Below are 17,099 nucleotides of genomic sequence, written 5' to 3'. Positions count from 1 at the left end.
GTTTGTTTGTTGTTTGTTTTTTTTTTAGAGAGAGAGGAAGAGAGAGGGATAGAGTTAGAAACATTGATGAGAGAGAATCATCGACAGCTGCCTCTTGCACACCCCCTACTGGGGATGTGCCCGCAACCAAGGTACATGCCCTTGACTGGAATCGAACCTGAGACCTTTCAGTCCGCAGACTGACGCTCTATCCGCTGAGCCAAACCGGTTTTGGCTAAAAGGCGTTTTCAGTCCCATGCTGCCTGATTGGGTGCCTGCCCTCGGGCCGATTTCCCCCCTAGAACTTAGTGGCAAAGCGTTCTCCCGCCCCTTCCCCATGCTCCCTCTCCGGAGGAGATCCCGTTCCCAGCTGCTGCCAGCTGTGGTGCTTTGACAGAGGTGTTGCCACACGTACACTCAAACCACGAAGGTCTCAGAATGACCTGGGGAACGCGCTGCCCGCCAGCTGCCTGGCCCCACCCCAGCAGCTTCAGATCCAGGGGTTTTTTTTGCGGGGTTAGGTGGAGGTCACGGCTCCCAGTTGCTGGGCAGGGTTCTCTAGCGCCACCTTCTCCCCTAGCGGCGGCAAGTGACAGCTGCCCCCTAGGGGGCATGTATGTTTTCAACAGTCTCCCCAAGTGAGTGGCTGAGGTCAGGCATTGTCCTGCGCAGCAGGACTGAGCTCAGAGGAGAATGGGCCCAGGGAAGACCCTCCCCCCCACCCCCCATTCTAATTTAGTAAAAACCCCAGCACTGAGCACACCTACTGGGGCCCGGAAGTGTTGAAGACAGGACCTCTCTGTTCAAAGAGCTGGCAGAGCAGTGGTGGGGTGAGTGCCTGAGGGAGGGGTCCATGCCTCAGGTAAGAGACCTGGTCCCTGACTCTTAAAACTGTCAGGTATCAGTCCCAGAATCCCCTCTCCTAGGGATGGGCTCCTGGTTCTTAAAATCAGGGGTGCCAAAGGACGAGGTAACGGTCGCCTTCAGAGCCCACTAGACGCAGGACAAGCTAAGCCCACTTCTCTGTCCACGTGTGACGTTTTGCTTCCACAGGCAGGAGAGTGCCTTCTCTTCTCTTTGAAGAGCACCTGAAGAACACACTTCGGTGGGTTATGTTTTCGTATCTGTGCGCCTGTGTAACCACTACCCAGGTCGCGGTGGGGTGCCATCTGGCGTGGGGAAATGCCACAGAGGGTGGGCTGCCTCCCGGTTCGGCTTTTGACAGAAAGTGAAGGATACGATCTCAGGGTACAGCTTGCTCTCCTTGGCCACCGCAGTCAATGAACAAGCGTCTGGTGAGTACCTGCAGTGTTCTGGAAGCTTCCTGGTGCAAAGCAGCAGTGCCCTTCACCTGTAAGTGCACGGGCTTGCCTTTAGGAGTGGAACGTACATAACACATTTTGTGTCACCTGTGGCTTACTGTGTATCTGCTATTGATTCTGTTCATTGGTTTGGGACCCTTTACTTTCTTCCTGCTCCAATCTGCCTTCCTTTTTCTTTAATATTGTATCTTTCTTATCTAGCCCCCACCCCCACCCCCAAAGCGTACTATTACATTGTAGCTTTTAATGGCGACCAACGAAGAAGGCAGCGACCCCAGCCCCAGAGCGGCGCCCTGGCCCCTGGCGCAGGCGCAGGTGCAGAAGCTGGAGCCTCGGCTGGCCCGCAGACGCCTGTCCCAGGCTCGCCACCGAGCCACCCTGAGCAAGCTCTTCGGGAACCTGCGGAGAATCCTGTACCAGCAGTCTGACTTCACGGCCTCGAAGGTATGAGGACCTGAGTGTGGGGGGGTAGGTTCCTAGATGAGGAGGGGCTGTGGAGCAGTGGGGGGGAGGGGGGGAGAGGGGGTTGGGCCTGGAGATGCTACTCCCTCCCTCCATTCCTAGCGCGGAGGGCTGGGGCCTGCCGGGCGGGCCAGCGGCCAGCTGTGGACACCGCATGGTGCTGCACCTGCTGCTGTCCGGCTGTGCCCCGTGCCCTGGTCCACGAGGCCCGTCAGTCCTGCAGGTGGAATCAGCCCCTCCTGCCGTGGGGTCCCACAGCCCGTTGTTTCCACCCCCTGTTAGCACTCACTGAATGCTAGTTTGTGTTACAAGTTGTGGTTCCCGTGCCCGTCTTTCCTGACAGAATGCCAGCACCCTGAGAGCAGGGCTGATGGGCTGTTCTTTTCGGGCCCAGCACAGCTATCAGTGGTCAGCAAATAAACAGTATTCAGCAGTTCTCGTGTTTTTTGTTTTGTTTTGTTTTGTTTTTGTTTTTTTAAAATATATTTTTTTTATTGATTTTGTACAGAGAGGAAGGGAGAGAGTTAGAGAGTCAGAAACATCGATGAGAGAGAGCCATCGATCAGCTGCCTCCTGCACACCCCCCACTGGGGATATGCCCGCAACCAAGGCACATGCCCTTGACCGGAATCGAACCCGGGACCCCTCAGTCCCCAAGCCGACGCTCTATCCATTGAGCCAAACCGGTCTCAGCAGTTCTCATTTTTTTTTTTTTGTTTTGTTTTGTGTGTTTGTGTTTTTTTTTTAACAATCTCACAGTTATCATTTTGACTTTAGTAATCATTTGGGGGGGCCCTAGATAATAAAGATACAATATTAAGGAAAAAGGAGGGCAGAATGAAGTAGGTTGCACACTGTGACCAGTGAGGGAAGGTCACTGGGAGCCTGCCACCCGCCTGGGGTTGACATCACTCAGGCCGTCTCTAAGCCACCCTTTATTCCACCTGCAAGTAGCATGTGGAGTCATTTGCCTTTTTTTCAGCCCTAGTAGTTTGCTGAATGCAGCTTACTTGTTTCTGAATACTTTGCTGTTTCTGGGAGAACCATTTCCCTATTACAACTTAGACAAATCCTATATAATAAAATCCCAATATGCAAACTGACCAAATGGTGGGACGAGCGGTCACTATGATTCGCACTGACCACCAGAGGGCAGATGCTTAACACAGGAGCTGCCCCCTGGTGGTCAGAGTGCTCCCACAGGGGGAGCGTGGCTCAGCCAGAAGCCGGGCTCATGACTGGTGAGCACAGTGGCGGTGGCGGGAGCCTCTCCTGCCTTCACTGCAGGGGGGTGGTAAGGAGTGAGGAGTCCCCGACTGTAAGAGCCTCAGACTATGAGAGCCCTGGTCTGTGAGAGTGATGTCTGGGGAGTGGGCCAAAGCTGGCAGGCGGACATCCCCCACGGGGTCTGGGACTGTGAGAGGGCACAGGCCAGGCTGAGGGACCCCCCCCCCCCCCAGTGCACAAATATTGTGCACCAGGCCTCGTAAACAAACAACCAACAAACAAACAAACTTCATGCCTTCTGCACATCAGAACAAATTTCCTACCCTTTTAATCAACAACGTGAAGGATGGTGATTTTGCATCCAAGCGGGGGAGAGGAGGGGGGGGCTGGGGGTGTTAGAGGAGGGAGGAGGGAGTGTGGGGAGGAGGGTGGCTCCTCTGTTTGCAAAACCTGTCTGTGGCCAGGACCAGTTTGGCTCAATGGATAGAGCGTCTGCTTGGGGACTGAAGGGCCCCGGTTTCGATTCTGGTCAAGGGCATGTACCTTGGTTGCAGGCATATCCCCAGTAAGGGATGTGCAAGAGGCAGCTGATCGATGACTCTCTCTCATTGATGTTTCTAACTCTCTATCTCTCTCCCTTCCTCTCTGTACAAAAATGAATAAAATATATATTAAAAAAAAGAAAACACAAAAAAACAAAAAAAAACCTGTCTGTGCAGTGGAGACCGGCCTGTCAGCATTTTCTGTCTCTGTCCACAGTGGCAGGTTCTGAACAGGGCGAAGAGTCACATTCAGGAACAGGAACAAATCTTGGATAATCTGCTGAAGGTGAAAGGTAACAGGTCCTACCTGCCACCCCCATCGCTCTCCCAGGGGAAGGAAGACTGGCTGGTTTTTCTATTAAAAACAGAGACACTGCCGAAACCGGTTTGGCTCAGTGGATAAAGCGTCAGCCTGCGGACTGAAGGGTCCCGGGTTCGATTCTGGTCAAGGGCATGTACCTTGGTTGCGGGCACATCCCCAGTAGGGGGTGTGCAAGAGGCAGCTGATCAATGATTCTCTCTCATCGATGTTTCTAACTCTCTATCACTCTCTCTTCCTCTCTGTAAAAAACAAAAACAACCAACCAATAAAATAAAACAAACAAACAAAAAAACAGAGACACTGGGTGAAGTGAAGGGAATGAATATTTACTGAGTACCTACTGTGTGCTAGGCAGGCCCTGGGCTTGGGCCAGGGGCACGGGGAGATTCCCAGCCTGACCTCAGGGCTGTCCGCTGTGGGAGGTATGGTACCTGAGCTCATCTCAAGAGGCCAGAGGAGACGCGGGCCAGTGTTTGTCAGAACCTGGCTCCCCTCCTTGGCACTTGTCTTGGGAGAGATGGCTGCTGGGAACCTGAGTTTAACGAGCTGGTGGAAGCTGAACTCTGAAAGGGATTCTCTCGATGCCTTGAGTGAGATGGGCCAGTCTGAGAAGCCCTTTCCCCTCACATCTGGAAGGAGGGTGCACCTGGGCTCTTGACCCCCTAACGCTGACCCCGGGTGGGCTCAGGGACCTCAGTGCTCCCCCTGGAAAGACAGGAGACTCAATAAAGGCCCTTGTTCAACTCCCTTGCCTTCATTCCTCTAAGTCACCCTTTAAAAAAATATATATATATATTTTTTTTAATTTTTTTTTTTAATTTTTAATTTTTTTTTATTGATTTTTTACAAAGAGGAAGGGAGAGAGATAGAGAGCCAGAAACGTCAATGAGAGAGAAACATTGACCAGCCGCCTCCTGTACACCCCCCACCGGGGATGTGCCCACAACCAACGTACATGCCCTTTCAGTCCACAGACCGACGCTCTACCACTGAGCCAAACCGGTTTCAGCTCTAAGTCACCCTTTATTCCACCTTCAAGTAGCACATGAAGTCGTTTGCCTTTTTTTGCAGCCCTAGTAGTTTGCTGAACGCAGCTTACTTGTTTCTGAATACTTTGGTGTTTCAGTGAGAACCATTTCCCTGTTACAGCTAATCTTATATAATAAAATCCCAATATGCAAAATGACCAAATGGTGGAACGAGCGGTCGCTATGATTCACACTGACATTCCCCCTTGCCTTCACCTCCCCAACAGAATCCTTCAAACTGCAGGATGGAAATGCAAACAGCTTAGAGGAGGTCAAGGAGAAATATGCCAGGATGTTCTCCAGAAATCACAGGTAAGAGCCGGCCCCGGGGCCTCCTGGTGTCATGGCCTGCTGCATGGGGAGAGCTGAGGAGGGCGGCTCACTGGTTAGAACCCTCTTGGGGAATTCTTTTCTATTTTATCTTACAATGTGCCTGGGATTTTGTGTTCTGATGATAAAAATCTCTGCTTATTACGGAACATGTCAAAAATACAGAAAAGCCCTAAAAAGAAAATTAAAATACATATTGTTTCACCTCTCAAGGAAAACCAATGTTAATTTCAAAGCATAGCCTTCCATTAAAAAAAAAAATTGCACGTTATTTTATGGAAAGATGAGACCAAGTACTTCTTTTGTATTACAACTTTTACAAACTCAGTCAGTGGCTTATTGGCGGGTGCATATGAAAGTAAGGAAAGTCCAAAGCTCAGCCTGATCCCCCAGCTTCAAGGGGGCCAAGAAAGGCCAGTTTGGACTTCTGAGAGCTTTGATTGTGAATGGATGTTGACTTTTGCCAAGTGCTTTTTCTGCATCTATTGAGATTGTACAGCCGAAACCGGTTTGGCTCAGTGGATAGAGTATCAGCCTGCGGACAGATGGGTCCCGGCTTCGATTCCAGTCAAGGGCATGTACCTTGTTTGTGGGCACAAGTAGGGAGTGTGCAAGAGGCAGCTGATCGATGATTCTCTCTCATCGATGTTTCTAACTCTCTATCCCTCTCCCTTCCTCTCTGTAAAAAAAATCAATAAAATATATATTTTTAAAAAGAGATATATTTTAAAAAATCAATAAAATATATTTTTTAAAAATATATTTTTTAAAATCATACTATTTTAAAATCAAATATTGATAAGATTTTTAGACTGTTGATATGGTGAGTTACATGGATAGATTTTCAAAGTTTAAAATAACTGTCTCGCATTTATAGGATAAACCACACTGGGCTATAATGTATGAACACACACATGTGTGTGTTATAATATATGACCTATATGATGCATATCATATATAATATATCATATATAATATATATGTTTGCTAAGACTGTTAAGAATTTTGGTGCCAATGTTCATGAGGGACATTAATCTGTAGTTACCTCTGTAGTTACCTTGTTTCTGTTTTCTCACCAGCCTGCTCCCAAATAAGGTTCATCCAGATGACTTCGACAACTTGTACCCATTTGAGGCAGTCGGGAAGGATGAGGAAGATGAAGAGGAGGAAGAAGAGGAGGAGGATGAGGAGGAGGAGGAGGAAGACCAAGAAGAGGAGGAAGAAGAGAAGGAGGAGGAGGAGGAGAAGGAGGAGAAGGAGGAGGAAAAAGTGGAGCTCTTACCCTCCCCAGTCACTTTGCCACCCGACCTCATGGAGTTTGAACGGTGTGAACAGCTGAGCGAGGTGGCTCTGTGCACAGCCGGAGCTCCTGTTGGGGAAGGGGCGAGGCTCAGCGGGGCAAGCTGCAGCCTGGAGTGCTCAGGCCAGGCCCTGAGCCGTGGATGCTCAGAATTTCCATATGGGAGGGGCTGGGGGATGCGGTTGGCAGAAAAGCTAAAGAAATAGTCTTGAAGCTACATTTGCATAGCACACACACTGTGCTGACTTAGACCGGGTGGGGGTTGATGGTGATTAGAAGAGCTAGAGCCCCCTTCCACACACCTTTCCAAGGTCTGTTTTGGGCAGCATTATAGTGAGAGAGATGAGAATGGCTGGCTCAGACTCCCACTGCCACTCACCGCCCTCCACAAATAGCCCCTTGGCAGCCACATCAGCGTCCAGGGCGTTGGCTCAATAGACGGGAGGCTCCGTCCACAGTGAGCCTGACTCTCAGGCCTCAGGTTTAAGCAGGCATCACGTCACGTCTGCACATCCACGGGCTCGGGATTTTAAGTGGGGTGAGAGCTGAGCCAGCCAGGCCTCTCATCGTCCCCTCTATAAGGCACAGGATCCGGGAGGATGTGAGGAAGGGCTGAGAAGCAGAAATCTGTCTCCATGGCCCCGGAGATGGCATCTGCTCTCCTAGGCTCAGGCCCTCCAGAGACTAGCAAGGCCAAGCCCCTGGCGCAGCACGGAGAGGTGGCCGCACGGGGTCCCGAGGAGTCGGCCTGGGGTGGGGGTGAGGGTGGGGGGGCCTTGGCCTCGAGCTTCAGGTCTGGGAGATGCTGTCATTTATGCTCCAGGTACCTCAACTTTTACAAGCAGACCATGGACCTCCTGACCAGGGACAGGATCGTCTCCTCCCAGGAGGTGACCCTGCCCGTGGTCTCCGCGGCCATCTCCCACCTGTGGCAGACCCTCTCGGAGGAGGAGAAGGCCGGCCTCCTGCAGGCCGTGGCGCGGAGGCACGGCGGCCTGGCGGGCCTGGGAGGGGCCCCCCGGGAGCCGGCCTGTGCCGAGGACAGCGTGAAGGACAGCGGCGTCGACAGCCAAGGGGCCAGCTACTCGCTCGAGTCCACCCCGGAGGAGGTGAGAGGGCCCTGGGGGCGGGGCGGAGGGGGGTCCTCGAGGTCACTCAGGAAGCCCGAGGAGCTGTTCAGATTCTGGCTCACGTGGTCAGCTTCTGATTTTCCTGACATCATCATCTCCACAACCACAGAGCGGCATTTCTTATTCTTCCGTTCGTTTCCTGGGCTTCCCCTGGGGATTATAGGAGAGACGCCTTAGCCTGGTCGGCGTGGCTCAGTGGTTGAGCATCAATCTATGAACGAGGAGGTCGTGGTTCCATTCCTGGCCAGGGCACATGCTGGCAGAGGAGTGGTTAGGGGGTGATCAGGCCAACAGGCAGAAATGGTTAGGGGCGATCAGGCAGGCAGGCAGGTGAGCTGTTAGGAGCCAGCAGTCCAGGATTCCAAGAGGGATGTCTGACTGCCAGTTTAGACCTGATCGCTGTGGGATCCCTGTGGGATTGGGCCTAAACTGGCAGTTGGACATCCCCCGAGGGGTCCCAGATAGGAGAGGGTGCAGGCTGGCTGGGCTATGGGACAGCCCCCTCAGTGCATGAATTTTGTGCAGCAGGCCCCTAAATATGATGTAATATGCCTAGGGGAAGGATGGAGGGAAATAAATCAATATGTTAACAATGAGTCTCTCCAGGTGGGATTGTTTCTTGGTGATTTTTTTTTTATTGGTTTCTATTTTCATGATAAACATATATTTCTTTTATAAAGCAGATAATATTCAATAATAGCTAATATGGCCCTAGCCAGTTTGGCTCAGTGGATGGAGCCTGCAGACTGAAGGGTCCCAAACTCAATTCCAATCAAAGGCACATGCCTGGGTTGTGGGCTCGATCACCATTAGGGGCTGTGCAGAAAGCAGCCAATCAATGATTCTCTCTCATCACTGATGTTTCTCTCTCTCCCCCTCCACTCTTCTCTGAAGTCAATAAAAATGTGTTTAAAAAAAAAAAATAGCTAATTTGTTTGAGCCATGATGTGCCTGGTCCCTCACACAGCTCTTCTTATTGAGTGCTTGCAAAATCCCATGTGTAGGGACTGTTGTGATTCCTATTTATAGAGGAGGGTTCGAGAGATGAAGTCACTTGTCTGAGGTCACGCAGCTCTCCGAGTGGCAGGGCTGGGTGTCAGCTCTCCTGCAGCCTAACTCCAGAGCCCCCTTGACCTCTGTGCTCAGCTGCCTCGGCATGAAGCTGCTCACCTGTCAAACCTTGGCTCAAATGGGCTCTGCACCTGCAGAGGTGTAGCTGAGCCCTTCTCCAGGTAAACTGAGGCTCGGCTCTGGCATCTCACGCCGTCTTCTTTAGAAAGAGGAAACACGGTCCCCAGCACTTCCCTCTGGGGTCGGCAGTTTGTTCATATTCCCCTCCTGGGAAGGTCACCAAGCAGAGAGTCTGACGGGGCCCAGCTTTCACGGGCACGCCCTTCGGAGACAGAGAGACAGAGAGACAGTCTCGCTCCTCCTCCCGCAGCAGCCCAGGGCAAAGGTCAGACTGCTCTGTGCTTTCTTTCAGCTCCTTTTCGAAGATGCCTACGATGTGGCATGTTTCCTGGATAAAAGTGAGGCCCCAAGTACATCTAGCTCCAGGTGAGGTCAGGGTACGAGATGGTGTGTGTGTGTGTGCTCATGTGTGTATTATGTGTGTGTGTGGGGATGGGGGGGGAGGTGTACCCCTCCTGGGATGTTCAGGAGCCTCCCCTGCAGCTCTCCAGAGGAGTGCAGAATTCAGCGGGAGTTCTTGGAGATCCACTTTGTCCTGTGATTCGAAGTGGGCTGGTCCTAGGATTGTGCCGTGGCCCTGGGGACAGTATTGTCTGGGGTTCTTCTGAGCAGAACATTCTTCCATCCCGACCCAGGGCTGACACACAGGTTATCAACTCCAGATTGCTCATGTTGCACTGTTTTCCCAGGGTGAGGTGCCATGGGCAGTCACAGCCCTCGGTCTGATCTGAGAGGTGGACGGGGGGGAGTCTGGCCCTGAGAAACTGGGTCAACATGGAAACAGGCCCCATGTCCCTCTCCTCTCCTCTCTGAAATCAATAAAAAAACCTTTTTCTACTTTGCTTGGAAAAGGTGGGGGCTGCTGTCTGAAGGTTCCTAGCTGCCTGGAATGTGAGGTGAAAATGCCAGCTGGCCTGGCATGACTCCCGGCTTCTTTGCTCTGGGTCCCTGGAGGTTGGCTTCTTGTCCCAGGAAGGCAGGGGGAAAGGAGTCTGCACAACAGGCCTTTCCTCTGCACCCTGTCCCCCTGAGACCTCCTGGGCGGAGGCATCTGAAGGGACTGAACTCAAGTGTGCAACATGCCCGCAGGTGGGCCAGAGCCGTGAGGCGTCACTGTAGAGGTCGACTCTCAGGGACAGAGGACATCTTGTCCCCTTGCTCCCGAGACCATAGCTCAGGGCCCTGAATTAGGACCCAGGAGCCAGTCCCCTATTGTCTCACTTTCCCGGTGCGTCCCAGACGTGACATTGAGCTGAGGCGAGGCGAACCTTGCGAGGACTCCTGGCTCTCCATGGACTCAGCTGGGTGTTTGAAAGTGCTTGGTTCACATCATCATCCAAGTTCTGTAGGGGGTCCAAGCAGAGGTCAAAGAATAGGATTCCAAACACGGGCTGTTTCCTTCTCTGTCGTCAGTCCCATGTTTGCCAACTGCAACCCAGAGAACCCAGAGGAGAAGTTTCAGCTCTACACGCACATCGTCGACTTCTTCAAAGACCTCTGTGGTGCTCACCCTCAGGAGAAGCAGGTAGGACAGCGCCGAGTGGGAGACCCCCTTCCCCCTCAGGATCCAGGTCCCTTGAGGGGGTGCTAGATCTCCCCCGATCACACCACAAGGCTGAGTGGCGCTCCCTCTGAGGGAGCACACTGAATACCAGGGGGCAGCTCCTGTGCTGAGTATCTGCCCCCGGTGGTGAGGGCACCAGTCATTCCTTAGTTAGGTCAATTTGCATATTAGCCCTTTTTTTTTTTTTTAAAGAAATAGTTTTAACATCTATGCTTTATCTTTTTTTTTTTTAAATATATTTTTATTGATTTTTCACAGAGAGGAAGAGAGAGGGATAGAGAGTTAGAAACATCGATGAGAGAGAATTATCGACCAGCTGCCAAGGTGCATGCCCTTGACCGGAATCATCAATCAGCAACCAAGGTACATGCCCTTGCCCAGAATCGAACCTGGGACCCTTCAGTCCGCAGACCGAAGCTCTAGCCACTGAGCCAAACCAGTTTTGGCAAGCCTTAAATATATATCAATAGGATAAGTTGCATAGCCAGAAATGAACATCTTCCCAAAGCTGACAGCGCATATTGCCCTGCGTCTAGGCGGGGAAACAGCCCTGCCTCTTGGCGAGGAGTCAAGCAGTCACAGGACATTTCGGAATTCCTAGGGACGCTCTTTCATTCTCTTTGGCCTGTTCCGTGGATGCTCGACTCCAGCTTAAGGCAGCTTGTGGGGTGGAAGATGTTGGGGAAACTGAGGGGAGAGGGAGGAATGCCTTTTAGGGCAGACCTTGATGTAGCAACCAGGTACCAGGAGAGGTTGGCTGGGATCCTTGTAAAGGGAATGAGAAACTCTTGCTAACCAAACATACCCTGTTTCCCCGAAAATAAGACAGTGTCTTATATTAATTTTTGCTCCCAAAGATGCACTAGGTCTTATTTTCAGGGGATGTCTTATTTTTCCATGAAGAATACGGTACACATTTATTGTTAAATGAAAATAAAGGAAATTTATTACCGTATACGGTACAATAGTACAGTAATTGTCAACAAAATCAGACAAACTGTGAATCCTACAGTATCAAGAATTTACTCATTTATTCAAGGACAATCATGTCATCATCTTCTGGAACATCATCATAACAATCCAATTCCTGGATTTCCTGGTGAATTTCTTGTGACTCCATTTCTTTCAGAATCAGTGGACCAAATCTCTCATGTTTAGCCTGGGGGGGGGGGGCTTATTTTCGGGGGGATACCTTATGTTTCACTAAGAAGGAAACCTGTAAGTAGGTCTTATTTTCGGAGGATGTCTTATTTTTGGGGAAACACAGTAGTGCTGCTTCTTGGGGAAAAAAAAAAAAGATCTCCTAACAGCTCACCCATGTTTAAGTTCAAGTTACCAGAAGGCAACAAGGAAAACAGCGTCTTTCCTACCAGCCCCCTTGGTTACTACCCAGTCTCTGCCTCAGAGGCAGCCACCATGACCAGTTTTTTGAACAGCCAACCAATGCATATGGATTCTTTCAAACACAAATGGTAGTCTCCTGTGCACATTGTTTTGTATCTTGTCCTTTTTTAAAAAAAATATTTTTATTTTCTAGAGAGAGAGGAAGAGGAAGAGAGAAAGAGAAACAGCAATGTGAGAGAGAAACATCAAACACTAATTGCCTCCTGCATGCCCTGCACTGGGGGTTGAGTCCGAAACCCAGGAATTGAACCAACAATCTTTTGGTCCTTGGGACGATGCTCAACCAATTGAGCTACACTAGTCAGGGCGTTCTTTCCCTTTTAAATCAATATGTCCCTCAGATAGAGAGCAATTGCATTCACTTATTTTTTTTTTTTTTGAAACAGCTGCATGGTGTTCCATTGGTAGATACATCACGGTGTAGTTCAAAGTTCCCTCTCTTCTGGGCCCCTGCAATTCCCCAGGATAGGAAAGCAGCCAGTTCTGCGGCATCCAGGGAAAGTCTGTATTGTGGTCAAAGAGTAACATGGACATGGGACCTTCCTCCCACTGCCCTTACTTCCTGGCCGTAAGCTGGAGGTGAAGATGCAGCTGAAAAGATGTGGGTAGAGACTGAGGGAGAGGGGCACGCCTGCGATGGAGGGGGCTCTGGCTGTCACCCAGAGCCAGGAACCCTTAAATAAATACCAATCCTCTTCATCCTGTGTGCTGCAGGAACCAGAGCTTCCCGTGGACGATGCGATGTTGATGTTGCAGTGCATGGAGACCTTTGATGACGAAGATCTGTAGGCAGAAGGGCTGGCAGGGGAGGCAATGAATGAAGTGCCCGCTGCACCCGCCTTGGCCTTCTGGGATATTTTGGATGGACTCTTCCAGAAGCATGTTGATGGTTTTCGTTTTTTATTATTATAAAGCATTAAGAGCAGCGTGGCTCTGTGTTGGTCTCTCAGGGTTGTTTGGTGCAAAAGACTGTCCTGCAGGGCACACACCTGCTCCCCGGGCTCCTCTGGGCCGGGTGGTGCCGGGTGCGGCTGAGGCGCAGGCCCTGGGCCGTCCCAGGGAGGGACAGGCAGCACCTGTCTGTGGAGTGCACTCTGGGTTCAGGTTGTTGGTCTGGAGAGTTCTGGAGACCACCACCTGTTCACCCTGCATGCGCTGGGAGCCTGGGAAAAGTGAGGGCCACGAACCAGGGCTACAGGACATCAGGCAGGGTGGAGCCAGCGACATCTGCTTCTTCTGGCGATAAAGACCCCATAATGGAGCCCAGCCAGACTCCAGAGCTTTCCAGCGAGGCTCCTGGACAGAGTGCGTACAATGTCCCTGGGCATGTGCACTGGAGGTGACAGTTGGTCAAACATTATTATCTAGATGTTTCTATAAGGGTATTTTTTTTTAAATAATTTTTTTTAAAAATATATTTTTTATTGATTTTTTACAGAGAGGAAGAGAGAGGGATAGAGAGTTAGAAACATCGATGAGAGAGAATCATGGATCAGCTGCCTCTTGCACACCCCCTACTGGGGATATGCCCGCAACCAAGGTGCATGCCCTTAAGCGGAATCGAACCTGGGACCCTTCAGTCCACAGGCCGACGCTCTATCCACTGAGCCAAACCGGTGCCGGCTCTAAGGGTATTTTTGATGAGATTAACATTTAAATCAGTAGGCCTGGAGTAAAGCAGGCCACCCCCCTGAATGTGGTGGGCCTTGGCTAATCAGTTGAAGGATCGACTAGACCCAAAGAAAAGCCGTAAGGAAAGGAGTTCTGCCAACAACAGCCCTCTGAGACTCAAGCTGCCACTCTCCCCAGCTGGCTGGGGTCTGCCCTGTAGATTTTGGACTTGCCAGCCTCCGCAATCCAGGAGCCCATAGCTTAAAGACACTCTCATCCTATCTCCCCCCACCCCTCTCGTGTGTATAGCACATGTGTGCATATAGAGTACATATCTACTAACACATGTATATACGTGTGTGAACATATATGTATGTAGACAAGTGAATATATGTATGTGAAGATAAACACAATCCTATTGACTTGTTTTCTCTAGAGAACCCTGACTAACCCACCGAATGTACAGAGAGAATGGGGATGGGTTTGCCTGACTCTTTTTTTTTTTTTTTTTAATTGATTTTTTACAGAGAAGAAGAGAGAGGGATAGAGAGTTAGAAACATCGATGACAGAGAAACATCGATCAGCTGCCTCGTGCACTGGGGATGTGCTGGCAACCAAGGTACATGCCCTTGACCGGAATCGAACCTGGGACCTTTCAGTCCGCAGGCTGACACTCTATCCACTGAGCCAAACCGGTTTCGGCTGCCTGGCTCTTTACAGTTTACACATCTTAGCAACAGCAGCTCCCCTCCACTGAAGGCTGTTTCATCTCCTGTCCGCCCCGCAGCCCAGCTCTCACCGCTCACCATCCTGTGATGCAGGGGGCAACCCCAAGGACTCCCACTGCGAGTGCAGGGCTGCAGCTTGTTGGCACCTATTTGCAAACTGCAGGGGCACAGAGGGGAGGGCCAGCAGGGCCACCTGCCTCTTTGGGAAGAGACCTGTTCTTTCAGCCAACAGCCCCATCTCACCGCTCATCATCTCCATCCTGGGCTCCACCCCAGGCCTCTTCTCCCGAGGCATCCACACTTCCTGAGACCATGCGGGCTGAGGGAGTTCCCATGGGGATGGGCATCAGGCTACACTGGTTTCCATGACAGCCCGCTGGGCTGGAGCCAGGGGGAGGATGCAGCCTGAGGCCAGGCCGTGGGGACGGAGTGCCAGGTCACAGCAGTCTTCACCTGCTGTGTATTCCGCTGCCACAGTGTACAGGGTGCTGCCGGTGCTCAGGAGGGTGTGGTCCCAACCCATTCCTGCACGGGGAGACCAGCACCTTCGGGGTTGGGGAGGGGGTGGAGAGGGCTTGGGGACGTGCCTCAGAAGAGACAGCCTCACATCCGGGTCTCTATGGCACCCTTAGATTCTCTTGAGGAATCCTGGGAGCAGAGTGTGAGCTGACTCACTCCCACCTCCCCTGTCCCTCCAGGCTCCCGGCTGGGCCAGAAGGGGAGGAACTGGGCGCAGGAGGAAGTGCAGCACGTGGTGCCAATCCCACAGGGGAGGCTGTAGATCTCCAGGACCCTCGCAGTCTCCTCCGTCCCCTGGGCTTGATCCCATGCCCGGAAGCCACGCTCCTCCAGACTTCCTGCGAGGAGACAGGGAGCAGTCAAGACTGAGCCCAGGGAGACGACCTGGGCGGGAGCGTGGGCGGGAGCAAGCTGGAAGGCACCTCTGGTGCCCCCTGAGGGCACTCATGAGGTCTCCTCCTGCCAACAGAGCCGCCAAGCCCACCGGAGGAATCACAGCTCAATCTGACTCCTTGGGCAACCCTGAGCCCCAGGCGGGGCTGACAGTACAGAGTTCCGGGCAGGACCTTCTGAGAACCACTGTCCTTCACTGGGGCTGGCTTTCCACATGCTAATGCTTCTGGAATGCAGACGCATCCTACATGTGGAGGAGAAAGGAATGTGGAAAAGAATAGAAGCTGATGCTATCGTAGAGGTCCCTGAAAGAGGCTGTGGGAGGATCAAGAAGGAAGCATGTGGGCCCAGCCAGTTGAACATCATCAACCAATGAACCGGGAGGTCACAGTTTGATTCCCAGTCAGGGCACATGCCCAGGTTGCAGCTTAACCCCAGGGTGGGGTGTGCAGGAGGCAGCTGGTCAATGATTCTCTCTCATCATTGATCTCTCTCGCTTTCTCTCTCTCTCTCTCTCTCTCTCTCTCTCTCTCTCTCTCTCTCTCTCTCTCTCTCTCTTCCTTCCTCTCTGAAACCAATGAAAATATATTTTTTTTAAAGAAAATAAGGGAGCAGGGAAAGCCATCGATGATAGTGGCTCTGCGCTCTCCGCCTTCCACACCCTCGGCACTTAGAGACCAAACTGGCTCATCATCGCACTTACTACCTCGGATGGCAAGTGCCTGCTTTCTTGACTCTCTCCCACAGTAGCCTGTGGGTTTCTGGAAGGCAGGGGCATGTCTTTCTGGTCTCTATATTCTCAGTTCCAGACCACCAGAAAGAAGTAAGTATTGTAATAAAGCAAGTCAATATTTTTGCTGCTGGAGCTTGTTAAAACACACACACACAGCATAATAGCTGTGAAGCGCAGTTAAGTGAAGTACAATAAAACAGGGTGTGCCTGTACAGAGCACCTGGAACCTAAGTGCTTAAGGGGTTTCTGTTAAAAACTAGAGGCCTGGTGCATGGATTTGTGCACCAGTGGGTCCCTCAGTCTGGCCTGTGGGGATCCGGCTGAAACCAGCAGCCCAGCATCCCCTAAGGCAGGGGTCTTCAAACTACGGCCCTCGGGCCACATGCGGCCCGCAGAGGAGTCTGATCCGGCCCGCCAGGTTTTTTGGGCAGTGAGCGCAGCTGAGGTGATACAGTAGGAATTAGTAGTTCATATAGTCCGGCCCTCCAGCTCTCTGAGGGACTGTGATTTGGCCCCCACTTTAAAAAGTTTGAGGACCCCTGCCCTAAGGGGTCCTGGAGTGCGAGAGGGCACTCTGAAAAGTTGCTGTCGCTCAGCAGCTCCTGAATTGAGCGTCTGGCTCCTGGTGGTCAGTGTGCATCATAGCTACTGTCTGGTTAGCCCACCCAGTGGCTTAGGCTTTTATATATATACACACTAGAGGCCTGGTGCATGAAAATTCGTGCACTTGAGGGGAGGAGGTCCCTCAGCCCTGCCTGCACTCTCTCAGAGTCTGGGACCCCTCTGGGGATATCCACCTGCCAGCTTAGGCCTGCTCCCTGAGGACATCCCTCTGGCAGACAGGAGCCTTCAGGGGATGTCCACCTGCAGGCCTAAGCCGCAGTCAGATATCCTTAGAGCTGCAGAGGCAGGAGAGCCTCCCACCACCACCACTGCACTTGCAGCCATCGGCTTGTAGCTGAGCAACCTCCCCCTGCCTTCCAGAAACTTGTACTGACCACCAGGGGGCAGCTCCTGCATTGAGCATCTGCCCCCTGGTGGCCAGTGCAAGTCATAGCAACCGGTCATTCCACTGTTAGGGTCAATTTGCATATTACCCTTTTTTATTATATAGGATAAATATCAGTGAGTGAATGAATGAATGAATGAATGAATACTTGCGTTGCCTCCCTCGTCAACTAGACTGTAGGCTCTAAGAGAGAAGGGCCTATGTCTTTTTCTTTTCGCTTCTGGTGTATTTATCACCATAGGGCCCTGTGATGGGCTGAATTGTGTCCCCCGAAAAATATGTTGGAACCCTAATCCCTGTACCT

At 51.6% G+C, this 17,099-nt stretch overlaps 2 protein-coding genes across 2 annotated transcripts in view; one reads left to right on the top strand and one right to left on the bottom strand.

Annotated features, from left to right (window-relative positions):
* Positions 1-1,547: 1,547 nt before the first annotated feature.
* On the top strand, positions 1,548-12,590 carry STRA8 (stimulated by retinoic acid 8; the record flags this gene model as incomplete). Its single annotated transcript, XM_084897281.1, has 8 exons — positions 1,548-1,745; positions 3,750-3,825; positions 5,110-5,194; positions 6,292-6,537; positions 7,336-7,621; positions 9,126-9,199; positions 10,247-10,358; positions 12,516-12,590. 8 exons carry the CDS (start codon positions 1,548-1,550, stop codon positions 12,588-12,590), a joined length of 1,152 nt encoding a protein of 383 aa, XP_084753407.1.
* Positions 10,635-17,099, bottom strand: part of LOC311629470 (solute carrier family 23 member 1-like) — a 31,467-nt gene continuing 25,002 nt past the window's right edge. Inside the window, exon 12 of the mRNA XM_084897575.1 lies at positions 10,635-14,998. Within this exon, the coding sequence (XP_084753701.1) occupies positions 14,745-14,998 (254 nt within the window). The 3' untranslated portion in view covers positions 10,635-14,744. The remainder of the gene's footprint in view (positions 14,999-17,099) is intronic.

Source organism: Pipistrellus hanaki, assembly GCF_964339955.1.
Source record: "Pipistrellus hanaki genome assembly, chromosome: 10".
Lineage (NCBI taxonomy): Eukaryota > Metazoa > Chordata > Mammalia > Chiroptera > Vespertilionidae > Pipistrellus > Pipistrellus hanaki.
The sequence above is the reverse complement of the archived record's forward strand: the minus strand, read 5'-3'. Positions and strand labels throughout refer to the sequence as shown.